This window comes from Crinia signifera, chromosome 5 (assembly GCF_055691185.1).
Source record: "Crinia signifera chromosome 5, ASM5569118v1, whole genome shotgun sequence".
In the NCBI taxonomy this organism is placed as follows: Eukaryota; Metazoa; Chordata; class Amphibia; order Anura; family Myobatrachidae; genus Crinia; species Crinia signifera.
Window position 1 is genome coordinate 202,820,932 of NC_139221.1, and position 19,174 is coordinate 202,840,105.

General features: G+C 44.6%; 1 protein-coding gene across 5 annotated transcripts in view; it reads left to right on the forward strand.

Annotated features, from left to right (window-relative positions):
• PDE1C (phosphodiesterase 1C) overlaps nt 1–19,174 on the forward strand; it is a 790,350-nt gene that overhangs the window by 667,845 nt on the left and 103,331 nt on the right. For all 5 annotated transcript variants that reach the window (XM_083188441.1, XM_083188444.1, XM_083188443.1 and 2 more), the window contains 3 exons: nt 5,616–5,744; nt 11,037–11,138; nt 15,420–15,540. In XM_083188441.1, the coding sequence (XP_083044567.1) occupies nt 5,616–5,744; nt 11,037–11,138; nt 15,420–15,540 (352 nt within the window). The remainder of the gene's footprint in view (nt 1–5,615; nt 5,745–11,036; nt 11,139–15,419; nt 15,541–19,174) is intronic.

Sequence of the window (19,174 nt, forward strand, 5' to 3'; positions counted from 1 at the left end):
GCCATGCAGAAGGGACTCTGCTTTGCCTTTAATGACGGGTCATGTCGTTTTGGGGCAAAATGCAAATTTAAACATGAATGTTCCTCGTGTGGAGGGACCCATGGTGCAAATAAATGCTTCAGAGGGAAGTCACGGGACGGTAATTCAAAAGGGGGAGACACCGGTTCGGCTGGAAAGGATGCTGGGCTATCTGCGTAGGTATCCTGACCAGCAGACAGCCGTGTTGTTGGAGGAGGGGTTTAGGGAAGGTTTTAAGATACCTTCCGACGTGCAGGTTTCAGGGGGCTTGAGGAGGAATTTGAAGTCTGCAAGGGAGCATCCAGAGGTGGTGCAGGATAAACTGCGTAAGGAGGTGCAGCTGGGTCGTTTGGCTGGACCTTTTGGGTCGGCACCATGGCCAGATTTGATAGTCTCTCCATTGGGGGTGGTGCCAAAAAAGGAGGCGAACAAGTTTCGTCTTATACACCATTTATCTTTTCCAAAAGGGGCGTCGGTCAATGATGGCATTGACCCTGACATCTGCTCGGTGGTTTATACATCGTTTGACGCGGCTGTTCAGTGGGTGAAGCGGTTTGGGAAAGGGGCCAGATTGGCAAAGACTGATATTGAATCGGCATTCCGTTTGCTGCCGGTTCACCCAACCAGTTTGCGTTTGTTGGGTTGTTGTTGGGACGGGGAATTTTTTGTTGATCGTTGTTTACCGATGGGTTGTTCTTTGTCATGTGCTTATTTTGAGGCCTTTAGTTCTTTTTTGGAGTGGGTGGTTAAGGATGTCTCTGGGTGTAGTTCAGTCATTCATTACCTAGATGACTTCTTATGTATTGGTCCTGGGGGGACCGGAGTATGTGACTTATTTTTGAGGACTGTTGAAAGGGTGTCGGCAGACTTTGGGGTCCCGCTTGCTCCAGGTAAGACGGAGGGCCCTGCGACTGTGATCAGTTTTTTGGGTATTGTCATTGATACCGAGAATATGGAGTGCCGCTTGCCCGAGGAGAAATTGCTGGGTTTGAAGGCCGAGGTAGGGAGGGCATTGCTGTTGAAGAAGATTAGATTGCGGGAATTGCAATCCTTGCTGGGCAAATTGAATTTTGCGTGTCGCATTATGCCTATGGGCCGCATTTTCAGCAGGAGGCTGGCAGCAGCGACAGCAGGGGTGGTTCTTCCTCATCATTTTGTCAGATTAGGTAGTGAGTTGAAAGGGGACTTGCGGGTGTGGGCAACTTTTTTGGAAGCTTTTAACGGCAGAGCTTTGTGGATGTCAGACACATGCGTCACTACTGAGCTAGACCTTTTCACGGACGCGGCCGGGAGTGGTGGGTTCGGGGCATATTGCCAGGGACATTGGTGTGTAGGCCGGTGGCCGGAGTCTTGGGTGCAGAGAGGCATGGTTAAAAACTTGGCATTGTTGGAGTTGTTTCCTATCTTGGTAGCAGTAGTTGTTTGGGGGGAGCTATTCCGCAATAGGAAGATTTGTTTTCACTGCGATAATTTGGGGGTTGTCATGGCTATTAACCAATTGTCGGCATCTTCACCGTCAGTGGTCACTGTTTTGCAGCAGTTAGTATTGGAATGTCTGGCTTTGAATTTGTGGGTTGTGGCTAGGCACGTTCCCGGTGTCTCTAACGGCATTGCGGATGCTTTATCTCGTTCACAGTGGGAGCGTTTTCGGGAGTTGGCACCAGAGGCGGACAGGGAGGGGACCGGGTTCCCGAGTCGGCTCTGGGCTCTGCTGGACGGGTAGTCGATCAGCTCATCAGGGAATCCTTGGCCCCGAATACATGGTCGGCATACAATCAGGAATGGCGGAGCTGGTTAGAATGGCGTGAGGTAGTAGGTCTGAAGGAAGATGATGACGAGTTGGCTGTCTTGTTATATATCGGCCATTGTAAGGAGATTGGTTGGTCAGTGGCAAAAATCACGCGCTGCATGGCGGGCTTGGCTTTTGGGTTTCGTGCAGGCGGCAGGCCTGACGACACTAAGAATTTCCTGATTGCGCAGGCTTTAAAAGGTTGGAGGAGAGGTCATGTCGTACAGGATCAGAGAAGGCCGGTGTCTTTCCAGTTGTTACAGAATATGGGCATGAAGTTAGGGGAGGTCTGTGGTTCCAATTTCGAGGAAAGGTTGTTTGGGGTAGCTTTTTCGCTTGCCTTCTTCGGGGCACTGCGGATTGGGGAGCTCGTGAGTCCAAGCGTGTCCAGGCCGGGAGGTTTGTTAGGAGAGGATGTGGATTTATACTCGGATAGGGTGGAGCTAGTGGTGAGGAGGTCTAAGACGGATCAGTTAGGGAGGGGGAAGAAGGTAGTTCTCTTCTCTGTACCAGGGTCGGATATGTGCCCGGTGGCACGGCTGAGGATATTTAAGGAGGTCAGAGTGGGCAGGGAAAGGGATCCTTTGCTGATGCATGCGAATGGATCCTTTTTATCACGGTTTCAGTTCACAAGTGTGTTTAGAGCAGTACTGCGGACGTTGGGCCTCAAGGGGGAGGAATACGCGGGTCACTCTTTCCGCATTGGGGCCGCAACTGAGGCTGCTAGAATGGGATTTGGGGATGAGTTGATTAAGCGTATTGGGCGGTGGGAATCGTCTCGCTTTCGGTCTTATGTTCGTTTAGGGGATTGTTGAGGTTGACCGTGTTTTTTCTGTTTTAGGGCAGCCTCCGTGCCTGATTTGGATTTTAGGACATTCATATGTCTTTTGGGGAGCTTTTCGGGCGGATGTCAGACCGAACGGCCGCCAGCTGGGTTTGGATAGAGAGGAGGCAGTGGTTCGCTGGCTGGGAAAACGCGGTATGGTATGGAGTGGAGTGCTGCAGGAATTTCACCGTTTTGTTCGGCTCGATAGGGTTCCCGACATATTAGTTCTGCATGTGGGCGGGAATGACCTTGGGAGCAGACCATTTAGGGAGTTGATACGGGATATCAAGTTTGATCTCCTACGGTTATGGGCAATGTTTCCGGAATTAATCACGGTTTGGTCAGACATCGTGCCACGCCATTATTGGAGGGATGCGAGGTCGGCTGACAGGCTCAATAAGGCACGGATTAAAGTTAACAGGGCGATTGGGCGTTTTATGGCCAGGAACGGGGCTGTTGTGGTGAGGCACAGGGAACTTGAGTCTGGTGCCGGGGCATTTTGGAGAGGTGACGGTGTGCACCTGAATGCTGTGGGGATAGATGTTTGGTCTTTGGGACTACAAGAGGGAATAGAAACAGCGTTCCGGATGTGGGGGGGGCGCACGGGGTTAAGGGTTTAACCTCGTGCTTGGTGGCGGAGGGGGGTCCTCGAGGTTGGTGGCATTGAGGCTTAATTATGCGGCGGGGAGGGCCCCATGAGGGGGCTGGACTCCCCTGGGTGAGGTTAATTAATGAGCACTGGGTGTGTACAATTGGTGCCCTCGAGCCAATCGCTATCGGCTGGGGGTAAGAGCTCCTGGAAGTGCTTAGAGGTGTGGATATATATTTATTGAGGGCCTCGGGGACCACCTTCCGTGGGAATGTTTTTGGATTATTGTTTAAAATTGTATTGTTCAATAAAGATGGCTGCTGTGGCCAATTTTATCCAACAAGAGAGTTATGTCATTTGTGGGGGGATAGTTGGGCACAGCGATTAGACAATACCCTGTCATGTAGGAGCCGGACTGGAGGCAAAGCCTGGGGGTAGGCTCCCCTGACAGGGTTTGTAGGGAGCTGACTAGCAGTTAGTCATAGGAGGAGTGCTTAAGGAGAGGGTCATAGGGGGAGGGGCTTAACGGGGTGTTGGAGGGGTTTATAAGCAGGGTTCAGGCAGGAAATAGGGGTCACTGGGAGATTTTCTCAACAGCTCCCACCCACCCTTCCCTATTTTTTATAGTTTAGGTAGAATATTTGCTAGGATGTCTTTTTGTCACAGTGGCCTGTGCGGAGGGGGGTCCTCGAGGTTGGTGGCATTGAGGCTTAATTATGCGGCGGGGAGGGCCCCATGAGGGGGCTGGACTCCCCTGGGTGAGGTTAATTAATGAGCACTGGGTGTGTACAATTGGTGCCCTCGAGCCAATCGCTATCGGCTGGGGGTAAGAGCTCCTGGAAGTGCTTAGAGGTGTGGATATATATTTATTGAGGGCCTCGGGGACCACCTTCCGTGGGAATGTTTTTGGATTATTGTTTAAAATTGTATTGTTCAATAAAGATGGCTGCTGTGGCCAATTTTATCCAACAAGAGAGTTATGTCATTTGTGGGGGGATAGTTGGGCACAGCGATTAGACAATACCCTGTCATGCCCGTTACATATCATACAACACACCGTAAGGACTATTACATATAATGCCACATAACTGCTGCTTACCTACATGCTCATTGACAGAAGTTACATGCTTGTTGCCAGGGGTTACATGCACCTTTCCTGAGGTTTCATGCTTGTTGCCGGGGGGGGGGGGGGGGTTATTGCTCATTGCCAGGGGGAATACATGCTTGTTGCCAGGGGAATTACTTGCTTGATGGGTGGGGGGGCGAGCGATTCAACCTATCGATTCTGGAATCCGCACTTCTGGGTAGCACTGGGCGCTCTGAGCTGGTGTACCTTTAGTGTTTGTCTCTGTGCCCTGTGGTCGGGGTGGCGGGCAGCATGTGACTGTCATAATCCAATGTTGTAATATTTCTGTAGTATAGTAGTACATGTAATGACATACCTTCTTGTCTTCATCTTTCATAATCCATTTGGATCCTGATGTGATATACCGTATGTTAGTGTTTGGTATACCCACCTACTATATTAGATGTCTAGGGAATCTGAAGCCATAATCTGTATCTGTAACAGATGATATAACACTTATCTGTGAAGATGTATAAAACTGCACATCTGCTGTATACCCAGCCATTATGTTTTACTGTGTATGGTCAAAGTTAGAAGGGGGATGCGGTCATTTGGTCTACTGCATTATGGTCGACAGTCATTAGGTCGAATCCATTAGGTCGATATGCTAAAAGGTCGACATGACTCTAGGTCGACATGGGAAAAGGTCGACATGATTCTAGTTCGAAAGGTCATTAGTTCGACATGTCATTAGTTCGACAAGGTCATTAGTTCGACATTGTCTATGTCGACATTCACAAGGTCGACATGGAGTTTTTCACTGTTTTTTGAGCCAACATGTGCCGACAGGCGGTATTTCATGCCCTACCATCCACTAGGGCGTGGTGGGAGAATAAAATAGTGTGCCGAGCGTAGCGAGGCACCGTGCCCGACGCATAGCGAGCGCAGCGAGCGATGCGAGGGGATGCAGTGCACTTTAAACTGTGTCCATGTCGACTGTGTTGACATTCAGGTAAAAAAACAGTGAAAAACCCCATGTCGACCTTGTGAATGTCGACATACACAGTGTCGAACTAATGACCTTGTCGAACTAATGACCTGTCGAACTAATGACCTTTCGACCTAGAATCATGTCGACCTTTTCCCATGTCGACCTAGAGTCATGTCGACCTTTTAGCATGTCGACCTAATGGATTCGACCTAATGACTTTCGACCATAATGCAATAGACCAAATGATCCCAACCCGTTAGAAGGTATTGCAGAGAAGGTTGGAGCTTTGTAATGACAAAAAAGATAACAATATGTTTGCTGGTTTTGCTGTTTCAGATCAGATTCAGCAATTCTATACAATGACCGATCTGTACTTGAAAATCATCATGTAAGTGCAGCATATCGCCTCCTGCAGGATGATGAAGAAATGAATATACTCTATAATCTTTCTAAGGATGACTGGAGGTGAGATGTGTAAGCACTATATCATCTGCTTTCTTTTGTAAGTGTGCATGTTCATTGGTGCAGACATGTTTTCCTTTGTTATATTATTTTGTGGGATAGTTTGGTACCTGCTGGAATCAATGCCTTTTTTCACCTCAGTATGTACCCCAAATTGCTGGGAATCTAAGACATTCTCTATAGCTGGCTATACACTAGTGCCATTTGGGCCCTTTTCCTCCGATAATGATGCAGCTAAATTGGATGAAATGTGTCAAATGGCAAGTGTTTTATCACTGATTCCAATACTATGCGTGGTGTCATGCGCATCGGATAGGAACTGGAGATCGCAAGGGCTGTGCTAGATTTGCAGGATCCAGCAGCCCGGTAATAAAAGCAGGGATGAAGATTCTGGAATGTTGACTTGGGTTGTCCCGTTCATGCTGAAAAAAGACCCATGTTGAAAGGCAAATTACCAGGTTGAAATGCTTGACCCAGTATTTTGCTGTACATTGAGTATGTAGTATAATACATGAAGAAATATTGCATTGGATATTGGTTCTGAAATCCAAAGTTGTTCCTGTTCAAGATAAAATTACCGGCTTTATATAGGTGAACAACTTTTAATTTCAATATTTTCATTCATTTAAAAAGGAAACAAATTTGCTTAAATATAGGTCTCAAATTCTCAACATATTTAAAATATATTTTTTAAATGTGGTCACAAAGATATGTATGGGGAATATGAATTGGAGAGTGGGATAAAGCATCAACCAATCGTCTTCTACCTGTCATGTTACACGCTGTGTAAAATTTCAGGGGCTGAATGGTTGGTAATTTATTTCTCTTTGCTTTATCTCTTTCCAAGGTTTGATACATCACCTCCCTCAGTCATGAAGGGTAAAGCTTACTGATTCAGATGCAGGGCCAGCAACAGAAATCTTGGGGCCCTGTACAATGGTATTTCTGCCCCCCCCCCCCCCCCCCCCCCCCCCCCCCCCCCCCCACACACACACACCTAATCCCAAATCCACACAACGCTCATCTGCATGAGCCTCATTTAACCTTTTGCTGCTCCAGATCCTGCTTTCAGGTGCGGACTTCTCCCGTTCTCAGTCCTGCTGGCCTGCCTCCTGGCTGCTGCTTCCTGCTGGCTCTAGCTGCTGCTGGCCTGTCACTTTCACAAAAGAATGCTGAGCACTATGAGCAGGCAGGGCAGGTCTTTCACAGAGTGTGGAACAGATGACCCTCGCATTCGCAGTAAAAGTACAGGAGCCAGAGACTGAGGCCACAGCTCCAGCGGGGGGGTACGGCTCTGTGCGCCTGCGGCCCCAGGCCGTACGCACATACAGAGTAGATGGCTCTGCATGCCGAGTGGCAGGGCGCACACACAGTAGATGGCAGTGGCACACAGTGAGTCATACTCAGCCACACACAGATGGTGCACAGTAGACGGCCGGGCCCCAAAGGTCACTGACAGGCCAGCTAGTAGAGGCAGTGGCCATGCCGGAGCATGGAAACTCTGGGGCCCTTCAGATCTCTGGGGCCCGTCACACTTGTCCCCCTTAACCCCCCCCCCCCCCCCTGTCGCCTGCCCTGTTCAGATGGGTTCAGTATAATCTCCCTTCATTCAGAATACAGATGGTCAAAATACAAACAATCACTGGCAGACAGTCAAAATACCGACATGTTCCAAGTACCAATATTATTTTTGCCGATATGTTCAAAATGCAGACACGGTCGAAATGCCAACATTTAAAATGTTGACATATCAAAAGTTCAACATTTTTTTGTGTGTCTGTATCTCCATTTTTTTTAAATATCTCATGTCGACTTTTTGACATGTCGACATTTAAATGCCAGCATTTTGGTCGTGTCTGCATTTTGACCATGTCGGCACAATGACTTTGGAATTTTGAATGTGTCTGTATTTTAACTGTCCCACAATGCTTGTCGGTATTTTGACTGCCAGTTTTGAATACTGTGTGAATAAGAAACTGCTACTGACTAAGGCCTCATTTAGGATTGCAAGCAAGGCGAAAAAACTCAGAACTCGGCAAAACCATGTTGCACTGCAGGTGGAGTTAGATTTACAGTAGGTGGGGTATGTTCAAACTGAAATCTAAATTGTGTAAAAATAAACCTATCAAACATTTGTGGGCTATGGGGGTTATTCTGGTTCACTCTTTCTGATAAATTCCTTCTTAGATGGACAAAACCATGTGCACTGCAGGAGGGGCAGATGTAACTTGTGCAGAGAGAGTTAGATGTGGGTGGGGTTTTACTTCAAAGTGAGATCTATATTACAGTGTAAAAATAAAGCAGCCAGTATTTACCCTGCACAGAAACAAAGGGTGACATTCTATGGGTTGAGATTTTTAGACTTTTGCGATTTTTTTCTCAAAAACGGCCGAAATCGCATTTTTTTCCATTTTCGCATATTTAATGAGCTCCGAAAATGTGAAAAAAGTGCGATTTTTGGCAACAAGTTGGACACACTGAAAATGCGATGGCTGCTATTCGCAGCACATCGCATCCAGATGTTTTCACATGGAAAAGTATACAAATCGCATATTTAATGGTATGCGATTTGTATAAAGTGTGACTATAATTCGCCCAAAAATCAGACCAGGTTCTGATGGGCGAATTAGCAAGAAACCTGCACAGATCGCAATGTTCTGTGCAGGTTTCTGGTAAAAAAAAAAAAAATAAACAGTTAAAAGAAAAAAAAAACGAGCGCAGGGTCCCCCGCCAGAGCATAACCAGCCCCGGCTCATTGAGCCGGTGCTGGTGACATAAAATCAGGGTCTCCGACAAATAGGGGTCCCCTTGATTTAATGAAACCAGCACCAGGCTCAAGGTCCGGCGCTGGTTCCCAAAATACCCAAAATACGGGGGACAAAATGACTAGGGGTCCCCCGTATTTTAAGAACCAGCACCGGACCCAACCAGCCAGCGGGGTAATGCCACAGCCGGGGGACACTTATTATATAAGGTCCCGCGGCCAAAGCATTATCCCCGTGGCTGGTCAGCATGGGCAGGGGTCCTGGGGAAGTGGGGACCCCCCCCCAATGAAGGGGTCCCCCCCTCCAGGACTTACCAGCCCATGCTGAAAGTCCGGGGCTGTCCCCGATGCTCCAGGGTGGTGGGCATCGGGCTGATGGATCCGATGAAGTCCACAGGGGTACCTGAGGAAGGAAATCCTACTCACCTGGTCCCCGGCGACGACATCGGCATCCTCTCCGGCAGACGCGCTGCACCCGGCTGCTGTGGTACCCGCTCTCGGACTGAAGAGGCGCAGAGATGTTCATCTTCCGCGCCTCTTCTCAGAATGATTCCATTGGCCGGCTAGCGGCTAATCAGGAGCCGAGAAAGTCGCCTCCTGATTGGCCGCTAGGCGGCCAATAGAATCATCCGGAGGAAAGGCGCGGAAGATGAAAATCTCTTCGCCTCTTCAGTCCGAGAGCGGGTACCACAGCAGCCGGGAGCAGCGCGTCTGCCGGAGAGGATGCCGATGTCGTTGCCGGGGACCAGGTGAGTAGGATTTCCTTCCTCAGGTACCCCTGTGGACTTCATTGGATCCTGGACCCCGGACCAGCCCCGGAACCCCAGGACAAGCCCCGGAACCAGGACCAAGGCCCCGGAACCGGACTCTTCTGCCCTGGAGCCCCGGAGCCCGGACCCAGGATCCAGGGACCGACCTACGGGCTCAAGGTAGGTAAGTATCAGTGTGTGTGGGCTGTGTATGTATTAAACTTTTATTTTTCAGGGTGTCAGTGTGTTTTATTTAACTATTTTTTGTACTGTAGAACTACAAGTGCCAGCGGGCCCTTTAATACCCCGTATGCTGGGACTTGTGGTTCTCCAAGTCCCAGCCTGCAGGGTAGGCTTGCTGGGACTCATAGTTCGCCAGTAGAAAACAATAGTTTATCTTCTTTTTTTTACACAATCCATCAGTCCGATGCCCACCGCCCAGGGGCATCGGAGACAGCCCCGGACTTTCAGCATGGGCTGGTAAGTCCTGGAGGGGGGAGGACCCCTTCATTGGGGGGGGTCCCCACTTCCCCAGGACCCCTGCCCATGCTGACCAGCCACGGGGATAATGCTTTGGCCGCGGGACCTTATATAATAAGTGTCCCCCGGCTGTGGCATTACCCCGCTGGCTGGTTGGGTCCGGTGCTGGTTCTTAAAATATGGGGGACCCCTAGTCATTTTGTCCCCCGTATTTTGGGAACCAGCGTCGGATCTTGAGCCTGGTGCTGGTTTCATTAAATCAAGGGGACCCCTATTTGTCGGGGACCCTGATTTTATGTCACCAGCACCGGCTCAATGAGCCCAGGGCTGGTTATGCTCTGGCGGGGGACCCCGCGCTCGTTTTTTTTAAAATAATTTGCGCTTTCCTGCAAACGTGCGATTTTCAGACATGAAAATCGCACATTTTCAGGACTAAAGACATCGCACCACCTCGCACCTATTCGCACTATTTGGCCCATTTTTCGCATCTCATTAAATATGCGTAAAACGGCCCAATCTTGCGATTTGAAAAAGGGCGAATTGGTGCGATAAAAAAAAACTCGATTTTTTCTCATCCCATAGAATGTCACCCAAAATAACTTATTTAAATCTAATTCTCTCTGCACATTTTACATCTGCCCCCCTGCAGTGCACATGGTTTTGTCCATCTAAGAAGGATTTTGTCAGAAAGAGTGAACTAGAATATGTCCCTATATGCAAAGCAGGCAGTGGGCCTGATTCACATTGGCTCGCTGGGCAGTGTACATTGGAATAAATTCAGCCCCTTCCGAGCCAATGGGAATCAGGACCATTATTTAATCCCACACAGAAAAAATACAACAAAATACAAAATAAATCTCTGCACGTTTTGCCCATTTGTGTGGTTCTTATTTGATGTCGAACCTGAATCATGCCCTTAGAACAATACATTGCACTTAGAACACAGTTAAATACAATGTGAAACCTGTCAAATTCTGCCAATAGATGACAAAATGAGTCACGGGCAAATAACCCTGTATTTCCTTTTATTTTATTACATTTTAAGGGAACAACTTAAAGCTACAGAAGATATTTTTTTTTGTCTTCAATTTATTTTATCCAGGGTTAATCTGAATAAATTGTTCACACTGTATTTGATATTTAGAAAATATAAGCTTACCTCCTTCAGAATAAAGATATCTGCGAGGGCTTTGTGACACATATGGTTTGCAGTGGAAATGTCACAGACAATTAGCAAATGCACAAGAAAAAATATAATGTCTTACACGTTCTTTTACTTTCTGCCTTATGACAACCCTGAAGGGAATTCCGGGCTTTGGTGATTGAAATGGTGTTGGCCACAGATATGTCCTGTCACTTCCAACAAATCAAAGCAATGAAGAATGCTTTGCAGCAGCCGGAAGGGTGAGTAACCTTGTTATGATGTCCTTTGGTAAAAGGTTATAGCAATACTGGTATTTTGTTATTATTTTACACTTTAAAACTATATCAGAAAAGCTAAAGTATAGTGCTCCCTGAAGTCATCAGTAAATCGGAACTATTTAAGAACACATTCTTATAATTATACTCATGTCAAATTAAATGCACGCTGCTTATTTGTGTTGGTGTCTTGGGGGTCATTCTGGTCTGTTCACATTACTGGGAATTCGGCCCCGTCCCGATGTTTTGGGGACCGCGCATGCACATGGTCTTTTATGCACATGTGCAGCTCCCCTTTGCAATTGGCGACTTGTATAGTCGTTCACAGGGATTAGGGTGGGCGGAGGCGGGGATGGGGGTCGGCCATGGGAACGGCCAGTGTTTTATGGCCCATTCCCATGGTTAAGCAGGCGGCCTGCTAACATCACAGGATGTCAGCCGCCCACCCCGTCTTCAGGCAGGCACATGCAAATAAAAGTCAGTTCAGACTGACTTTTGTTTGCCAAGCCAGGAGAAATCAGTTGATAGTCGGCTACCAGGGAATGATTTCTCCGGTTGCGGAGACATGCGAAGGAATGTGTCCTAGTTACACATCCCCTTTGGAGGGAATTGGCGGCAGGGGGGCTGGGAAGTCAATTCAATTGCCCACCAGGTCCTGTTACTAGCATAGTTGTTATGTTCCCATATGATATTTCATAATTGCCTACCCTACTATGTTGCGGGTGACTGTGAATTTTTTTGGACTGTCTCCTGAACCCACAAAAGAGTGACTGCATCACCTACATTTCACCTACTTCCTAGTGAACTGGCCAGGATAAGGAGATATAGGGCAGTATTCAATCCCCCACTACTATTTCTCCTGAGAACATTGAAGAGGCATCTCGGCAGAACAGACCCAACTTTAAAAGCAGTCGGCCCCGTTTTGGCAAGAACAGCCATGGATTGTCGAGATCATGGCGTATCTCGACAATTCTCGGGCGTGTCCACGGACACGCCCCCTCTTCATCATTCGGCATTGAATGACTCCTGCCAAATAACAAGTGAGCTGGTCAAGAATGGACCAGGGTCACGACTGTCAGGACGTTCCAACAGTCATGACATCCCGACAGTCATGACCCCCTGACATTCGAGACCCGGGAGTGAATACCCCCCCCTAAAAGTGGAATACATGATGGGAATGGAGTAAGCGGGGCTAATAGATGCACATTTGTGTCCTTGAGCCTTGCCCCCACCCATGAATTGCAGTATTTTGGAGGCCTGGTGATGTGCAGACCCACCCCCCCTCCTCAGTGTCAAAATGAGTCTCCTTTGGCTTTTCCCAGAGAGGGCATTTTTAATGTAGGCAAATATGTGATATTTAGGCAATAACATTTCCCTACTTTACAATATATGGAAATGCAGTAGTACTTTATATATCTTATATCTAAGGTGTATTGTGGGAGCTTTATAACTGCATAAGACGGAAGTTGTTGAATACTTACAGTACATTGAGTAAAATGGTGATAGGGGACTATTATGTATTTTGTGTGGATTGCAAAATCAGTCTCTTACATGTGCCAGTTTAGATTTATTAATGCTTAAAAACTATCTCCAAGTATCCAGGTCTGGAATACACTTTTGTATGACTGAATATATGGTCCCTTTTAACACCATTGTAATTAAAATATGCTAGCTCATGATCAGATGTTGACTGGGATCATTAGTCCATTTGGGACTACACAGGCTGCAATTTGTGGCTAATTAGTGCTAAACTGACTTAACTGGGTGTCAAATTTGCACTGTGTTTCAAAGCCTTCATTCTCAGCCCAAGTTTATTCTTGCTCAAGCATCCTATAGTGTGATGAGAATAAGAAATAAATTATATATTTAAAAAAATATATTTACGTAGTGAAAATAAGGACAACCCTATAACAGAGCTGATAATAATGGATACAGGCACACAGGAATTTATATATATATATATATATATATATATATATATATATATATATATATATATATATATATATATATATACACATCCATATTGTGGTGGCACTCGGTAAAAAAAACTCCCTCACAGGCGGCCTCTCACAGGTCGACGTTTTGAAGAGTTTTATTCAAGCTTCTTCACCAGCTTGAATAAAACGCTTCTAAACGTCGACCTATGAGAGGCCGTCTGTAAGAGAGTTTTTTTATCGAGTGCCACCACCCTATGGATGTATGTTTTGCCCCGGCATTGGGAGCTAGTGGGAGGCACCGACCAGCAAATCTGATTGAGGAGTGCTGCTCTAATTGTATATATATATGTATATATATATATATATATATATATATTCAAAAAATAATAATAAAGTTCTTCAAGACACATAGGCCAGGATGTAATGGGAGCTGATTTTGGGTAATTGCCACACAATATAATAGCGTCTCATGAAAGGCCAGATGCTTTCTGCTCCGAATAAGGTGGGTGAGTTGTAATAACAAAGTGTTAAATAAACTGCGCTGATGGTATAGCAGCTCTCATAAAATGCAAAGGTTATAGTGGGTAAAAAGAGCGATAAAGTTATTTATACGAGTGATACCTGTAAAGTAAAAATTGTTAGTAAAATGTTTACACTCCTTTTGGAGGGTGTGAGGTGAGAGAGGGAGATGGTCGTGCTGACCCTACTAACCCTAACCTTACAGAGGCAGCGTATTCCCCAGCTGAATTGCTGTCCGCTTGTAGGTGGAATCCTCTGTTGCAGCTTCGGTCCGGGACACGGCTTGCTGATGTCAGCAGCTGGCGTGTCAGTACTTCGGGCAGCAGCGAGACGGCTTCTCCTCTCCTTAAGTCCAACGCGTTTCATGCCTCGATGGGCACTTTGTCAAGGATCAATAATATAACAGTTACACAATTACATTAGGCAACATTTGCAGCAATAAACATTTTTACAATTATTTGTGAGCTTACAAATCCAAAATATACTTAAATCTGTTAAAATAGGTCATGTACTGTTTATCAGTTTTTCACTTTTTCCCTGTAAATTGTATTTATTTGCATCGCTAATTGAATAGCTTCACTGTTTAAAATAGCCCTGGGCAAATCACTGTAGCTAACTAAATTCCCTCATATTACAATGTCTTCATTATATGTGTCTTCATCTTTCTTAAAAAAAATAATAATACTCTACTAGGTGTTTTGAGATATAAATCGAATTGGACACTCAGAATTAATTTGTTTATTAAAAGCAATTAAGATAAATGAAATTCAATTGACACTCTAATTACCCAAATTTGGAATACAAATAAGCCATGTGAAAATACAAAGGAATTACTGATGGAGGTGTATTTATCTGTTCTTTGTACACAAAGGGGGTTATTATGGTTGATGTGAATTCACGGCCTTGCAAGTCCACCAAAACACCTCCTTGCAAATGGGGATGCGGGCCAGGGTACTCGCCCATGGGAACACCCAGCGTTTCATGGGCGTTTCCATGAAAATGCTGGCCATTCTAATGGAAATAGCCGGGAGACGTGGGTGGCCATATTGGGGGCGGAGCTTACATCAGGCCCGCCCCCCATAGTGCTGCTGACAGTCTCCTATCCTTGCTTCTGCCGGAGAGGAATCTTTAAAAGTAGGCAACCCTGCTTTTAGTCCAATAGGGGGAAAAGTGCGTTAGAAATATTATTATTGTTAATAATAATAAAGTAATTGAGCTGAATAAATATGCATGTGCAAAGTAACAGCAAAATAAAAGTTAATAACACAACAAACACTGATGTGAATAGGAATAGAATAGGTTGTGGTCAGCTCATGGCCTAGGTACATGAAACACAACACAACAAAACTAAACATTACAATGTATCAAATGGCAATGTAGATTAAAGGTTTATTTCTCTTATTATGGTTTCTATGAAGGCAGAAGAACAGCTCACAGTAGCTACTTTTCTGCTGCCCACCCCCAGAAGAGGTCCTTACTTTTCTTATACAGGAAGCCAAATATTTGATGTGTGTTAAAAAACAGAACAAATCAATTAACTGTAACATACATATCCTTCTGTCTAGGGTACGCTCTATAGCAGACTTTAATTGGTCACTTCATGTTTCCCAGTAAATGTGTTTTAAATAGTTCAACTTTTGTTTAAAAGTGGTAAGAAACTGAAGCGACAATGCAGCAACAATATCCGACAAGTGAATAGCTATCTGTGTATACTGCTGAGATGTGCTTTAAGGCCTTTTATCAAAAACATTTTTTTTTTTACTTCTGCTTTACTGGAATTAACTCCTTCACTTCTTTTAATTTTCAGGATTGACAAACCTAAAGCCTTATCCCTATTGCTGCACACAGCAGATATAAGCCATCCAGCAAAGAACTGGGACCTCCATCACCGGTGGACCATGTCACTGCTAGAAGAGTTCTTCAGACAGGTACATTTATATCATCTCATTTTAAAGCTAAAATGGTCCACTCAAGCTTAATTATTTACTGCACAAAGTAGTGCCTTTTGACAAACTGGCTCAACTTACAATTGGATGAAGGTTCATTTTACACCTTAACACCTAATGCATCTTGCATGTATATAACTTGTGTCCTTATTTGGAAAGTAATAAAGTGTCTCCTGGCAACTCAGGCTGACCGCAAGATTACCCCATTAAAGACACTTGCTGTCAGCCTGAGTTGCCGCTTCACACCATAGAAGGCCATGTTAAATTCGCAACATGATTTCAATGGGAAAGAAAACTTAAGAGACAGTTGTCCTATTTTGTTCTTTACCTTTACATTGTCCTTTACACAAATAGTTATATCCCAGTTGGATGTACAGTACGTTACTGTTCAGTCAGCATTATGTTATTCTTGACTTCTTGACTCTCTAGTCTAGCGCTGTCCCAGCACTATAGAGGCGGTTAGCATGGTTGGCTTGATGCGTCTCCATGGAGACGCTTTCAGCCAATCACGGAGAGCCAATCCATGGAGGTGCATGTAGACAACCACGCTAATAGCCTCTGTAGCACTGGGACAGCACTATAGAAGCTGTTAGCAGCGCCGGTAGAAGCCGGCTCACCCCGCTGTCAGTGCGGGGTGAGCAGGCTCTGAAGGAGGGAGGGCAGTGCTGGACCCTGGTTCGGTACGGTGGACCATTCTTTTTACAGGTGGACTACAAGTGGGCCCATTAATGCCCCACATGCTGGGACTTGTGGTTCGTCAAGTCACAGCATTCAGGGGAGGCCTGCTGGCACTTGTAGTTCACCTGTGTAAAGCAATGTTATGTATGAATGATTTAACACTATCAGGCCAGCGTCCAATGGCCAGGGATGCCGGTGACAGCCCCAGGCTTCAGCCCTTGACAGGTGAAGCCCCACCCAAGGCTAACCAGCCACGGTGCTCATGGTTCGGCCGGGGAACCTTATGTAAAAAGTGTCCCCTGGCTGTGGCATGACACCGTGGGATGTTGGAGCCCAGTGCTGGTTTCAAAATACGGGGGACCCCCAGATTTTTTGTCCCCCGTATTTTTGAAACCAAGGCCAGTCCAAGAGTCCGGGCTGGTTTCAGATATAGGGGGACCCCTACGCTTTTTGTCCCCCGTATTTTTGGAACCAGGTCCGGGTCAATGAACTTGGGGCTGATTATGCTCAGGAGGGGGAACCTCACGCCATTTTTTCACTTTTTTTAACACAAAATTGCACATTTCCTCAAATTCGCACATTTTCATGACTAAAATCGCACATTTTCATGACTAAAAAATCATAAATTTTCATGACTAAAAATCGCACATTATCGCACTTTATCGCACCTTTTTGCCCAGATTTCGCATTCCATTAAATATGCGTATTCCAGAAAAAAAATGTCGATATCGATTTTGAAAAGTGCGATAAGGTGCGATTTTGCAAAGTGACTAAAATTTGCATCCTATTAAATGTCACCCTATGGCCCTTATTTAGATCTTATCGCAGTACAAATTTGTTCTCAAAATGGGCAAAACCATGTGCACTGCGGGTGGGTAGATTTAACGTGCAGATAGAGTTAAATTTGAGTGGGGTGTGTTGAAACTGAAATTTAAATTGCAGTGTAAAAATAATGCAGCCAGTATTTACCCTGCACAGAAACAAAATAACTCACAAAAATCTAACTATCTCTGCACCTGTTATAGCTGACCCACCTGAAGTGCACATGGTTTTGTCCAATTTGAGAACAAATTTGTACTGCGATCAGATCTGAATAAGGGCCTGTATTCAGTTCTTTTTGGTGACTATTGTTTACGATGGCATAATACAGTACAGGTTGAATATCCCATATCCAAATATCCGTTAAACAAATTATTCCGAAAACCACAGTCTCCAAAATGTACTTTTTTTTTTTTTATAGAAAAAACCTACTGGGTACATCTGTAACTGGCACTACTGGGGACATGATATGTAACTAGCACTAAATATGTGCAAGAAAATTATTGGTTGGCATTCAAATTCAGTGTCTGATATAGTACACAAACTTTGTTTCATGTTTTACAACTTTGCGTCATGCACAAATAAAATATATATTTGTGTGTATTCCATGTGTTTGATGTGTATAGATGAATACAGTAGGTTAATAGATTCCATATGGGGATTCTGTCATCATTTCACCCTTAGATTACCAAAGAACACTTTAATCCACCAGCTCCAATAAAGATCTTCCCACACTCAGTAAATTGTACATTTTAAAGATGAATTATTGAATTTATCTCTTTCTAACAGCTATTGTACGAATTGGTAGTTATTATTATTATTATTATTATTATTATTATTATTATTATTATTAGCATTGTTATTAGTATTATTATTAGCATTGTTATTATTAATAATAATAATAATAATAATAATATTTATTTAATAATGTATAAAAAAATGTTTTGGGTAAAAAAAAACAATAAAACTGTGTTTGTCCAACCCTAGAAACACTGATGAAAATGAACATAGTATCATCAGTCTTTATGGTTGTTGTTATTATTATTATTATTATTATTATTATTATTATTACAGGTTGAGTATCCCCGGGGCTATTTTTCAGCAGGCTCCAGCAGGAACTGAGGCCCTTATTCTAGTTCACTCTTTCTGACAAAATATTTCTTAGATGGACAAAACCATGTGCACTGCAGGAGAGGCAGGTGTAAAACCCCACCCAAATCTAATTATCTCTGCACAAGTAACACCTGCCTCACCTGCAGTGCACATGGTTTTGTCCATCTAAGAAATATTTTGTCAGAAAGAGTGAACTAGAATAAGGGCCTCAGTTCCTGCTGGAGCCTACTGAAAAATAGCCCTGAGTATCCCTCATCCAAATATCTGTTATCCAAATTATTCCAAAAACCATAGTGTCCAAAATTTATTTTTATTTTTAATTTTTTGCTAAAAACCTATGGGGACATCTGTAACTGGCACTACTAGGGAAATAACATGTAAGTGGCACTAAATATGTGCAGGGACATAATTGTTCAGAATTCAAATTCAGTGCCTGAGAGTGCACACAAACTTTGTTTCATGTTTTAAAACGGTGCTTCATGCACAAAAAAATATATTTGTGTGCATTTCATGTGTTTGACGTGTTTATATAACATAAATGCAAAACACCTCAAAATACCTCATTCAAATATTAAAATATTCCAAAATACGGAATAATCCATTATCCAAAATTCTTCTGATCCCAAGCATTTTGGATAAGGGATACTCAACATATGTATTATTATTATTATTATCATCATTATCATTATTACACTTAACTAATTTTATTATTATTATTATTATTATTATTATTATTATTATTATTATTGATATGGTATCACAAGTATCCACAGCACCCAATTACAGAGTACATATACAAATAAGCAAATCAAGAAAACAGTGACTAAAACCCCCTTCACAACAGAAAATGCAGGGACCCCCTTTCACACCAGAAAACTCCCTGCATTTTCTGGTGTGGGATGGAGGCGAGGAGGCGGGCTGGAGGAGGCAGGTGGCGGGCAGGCGGCATTAAGGCGGCAGAGGCGGGCAGGGGATGGTTGGCGGCGGAGAGTACTTACCCCGGGTT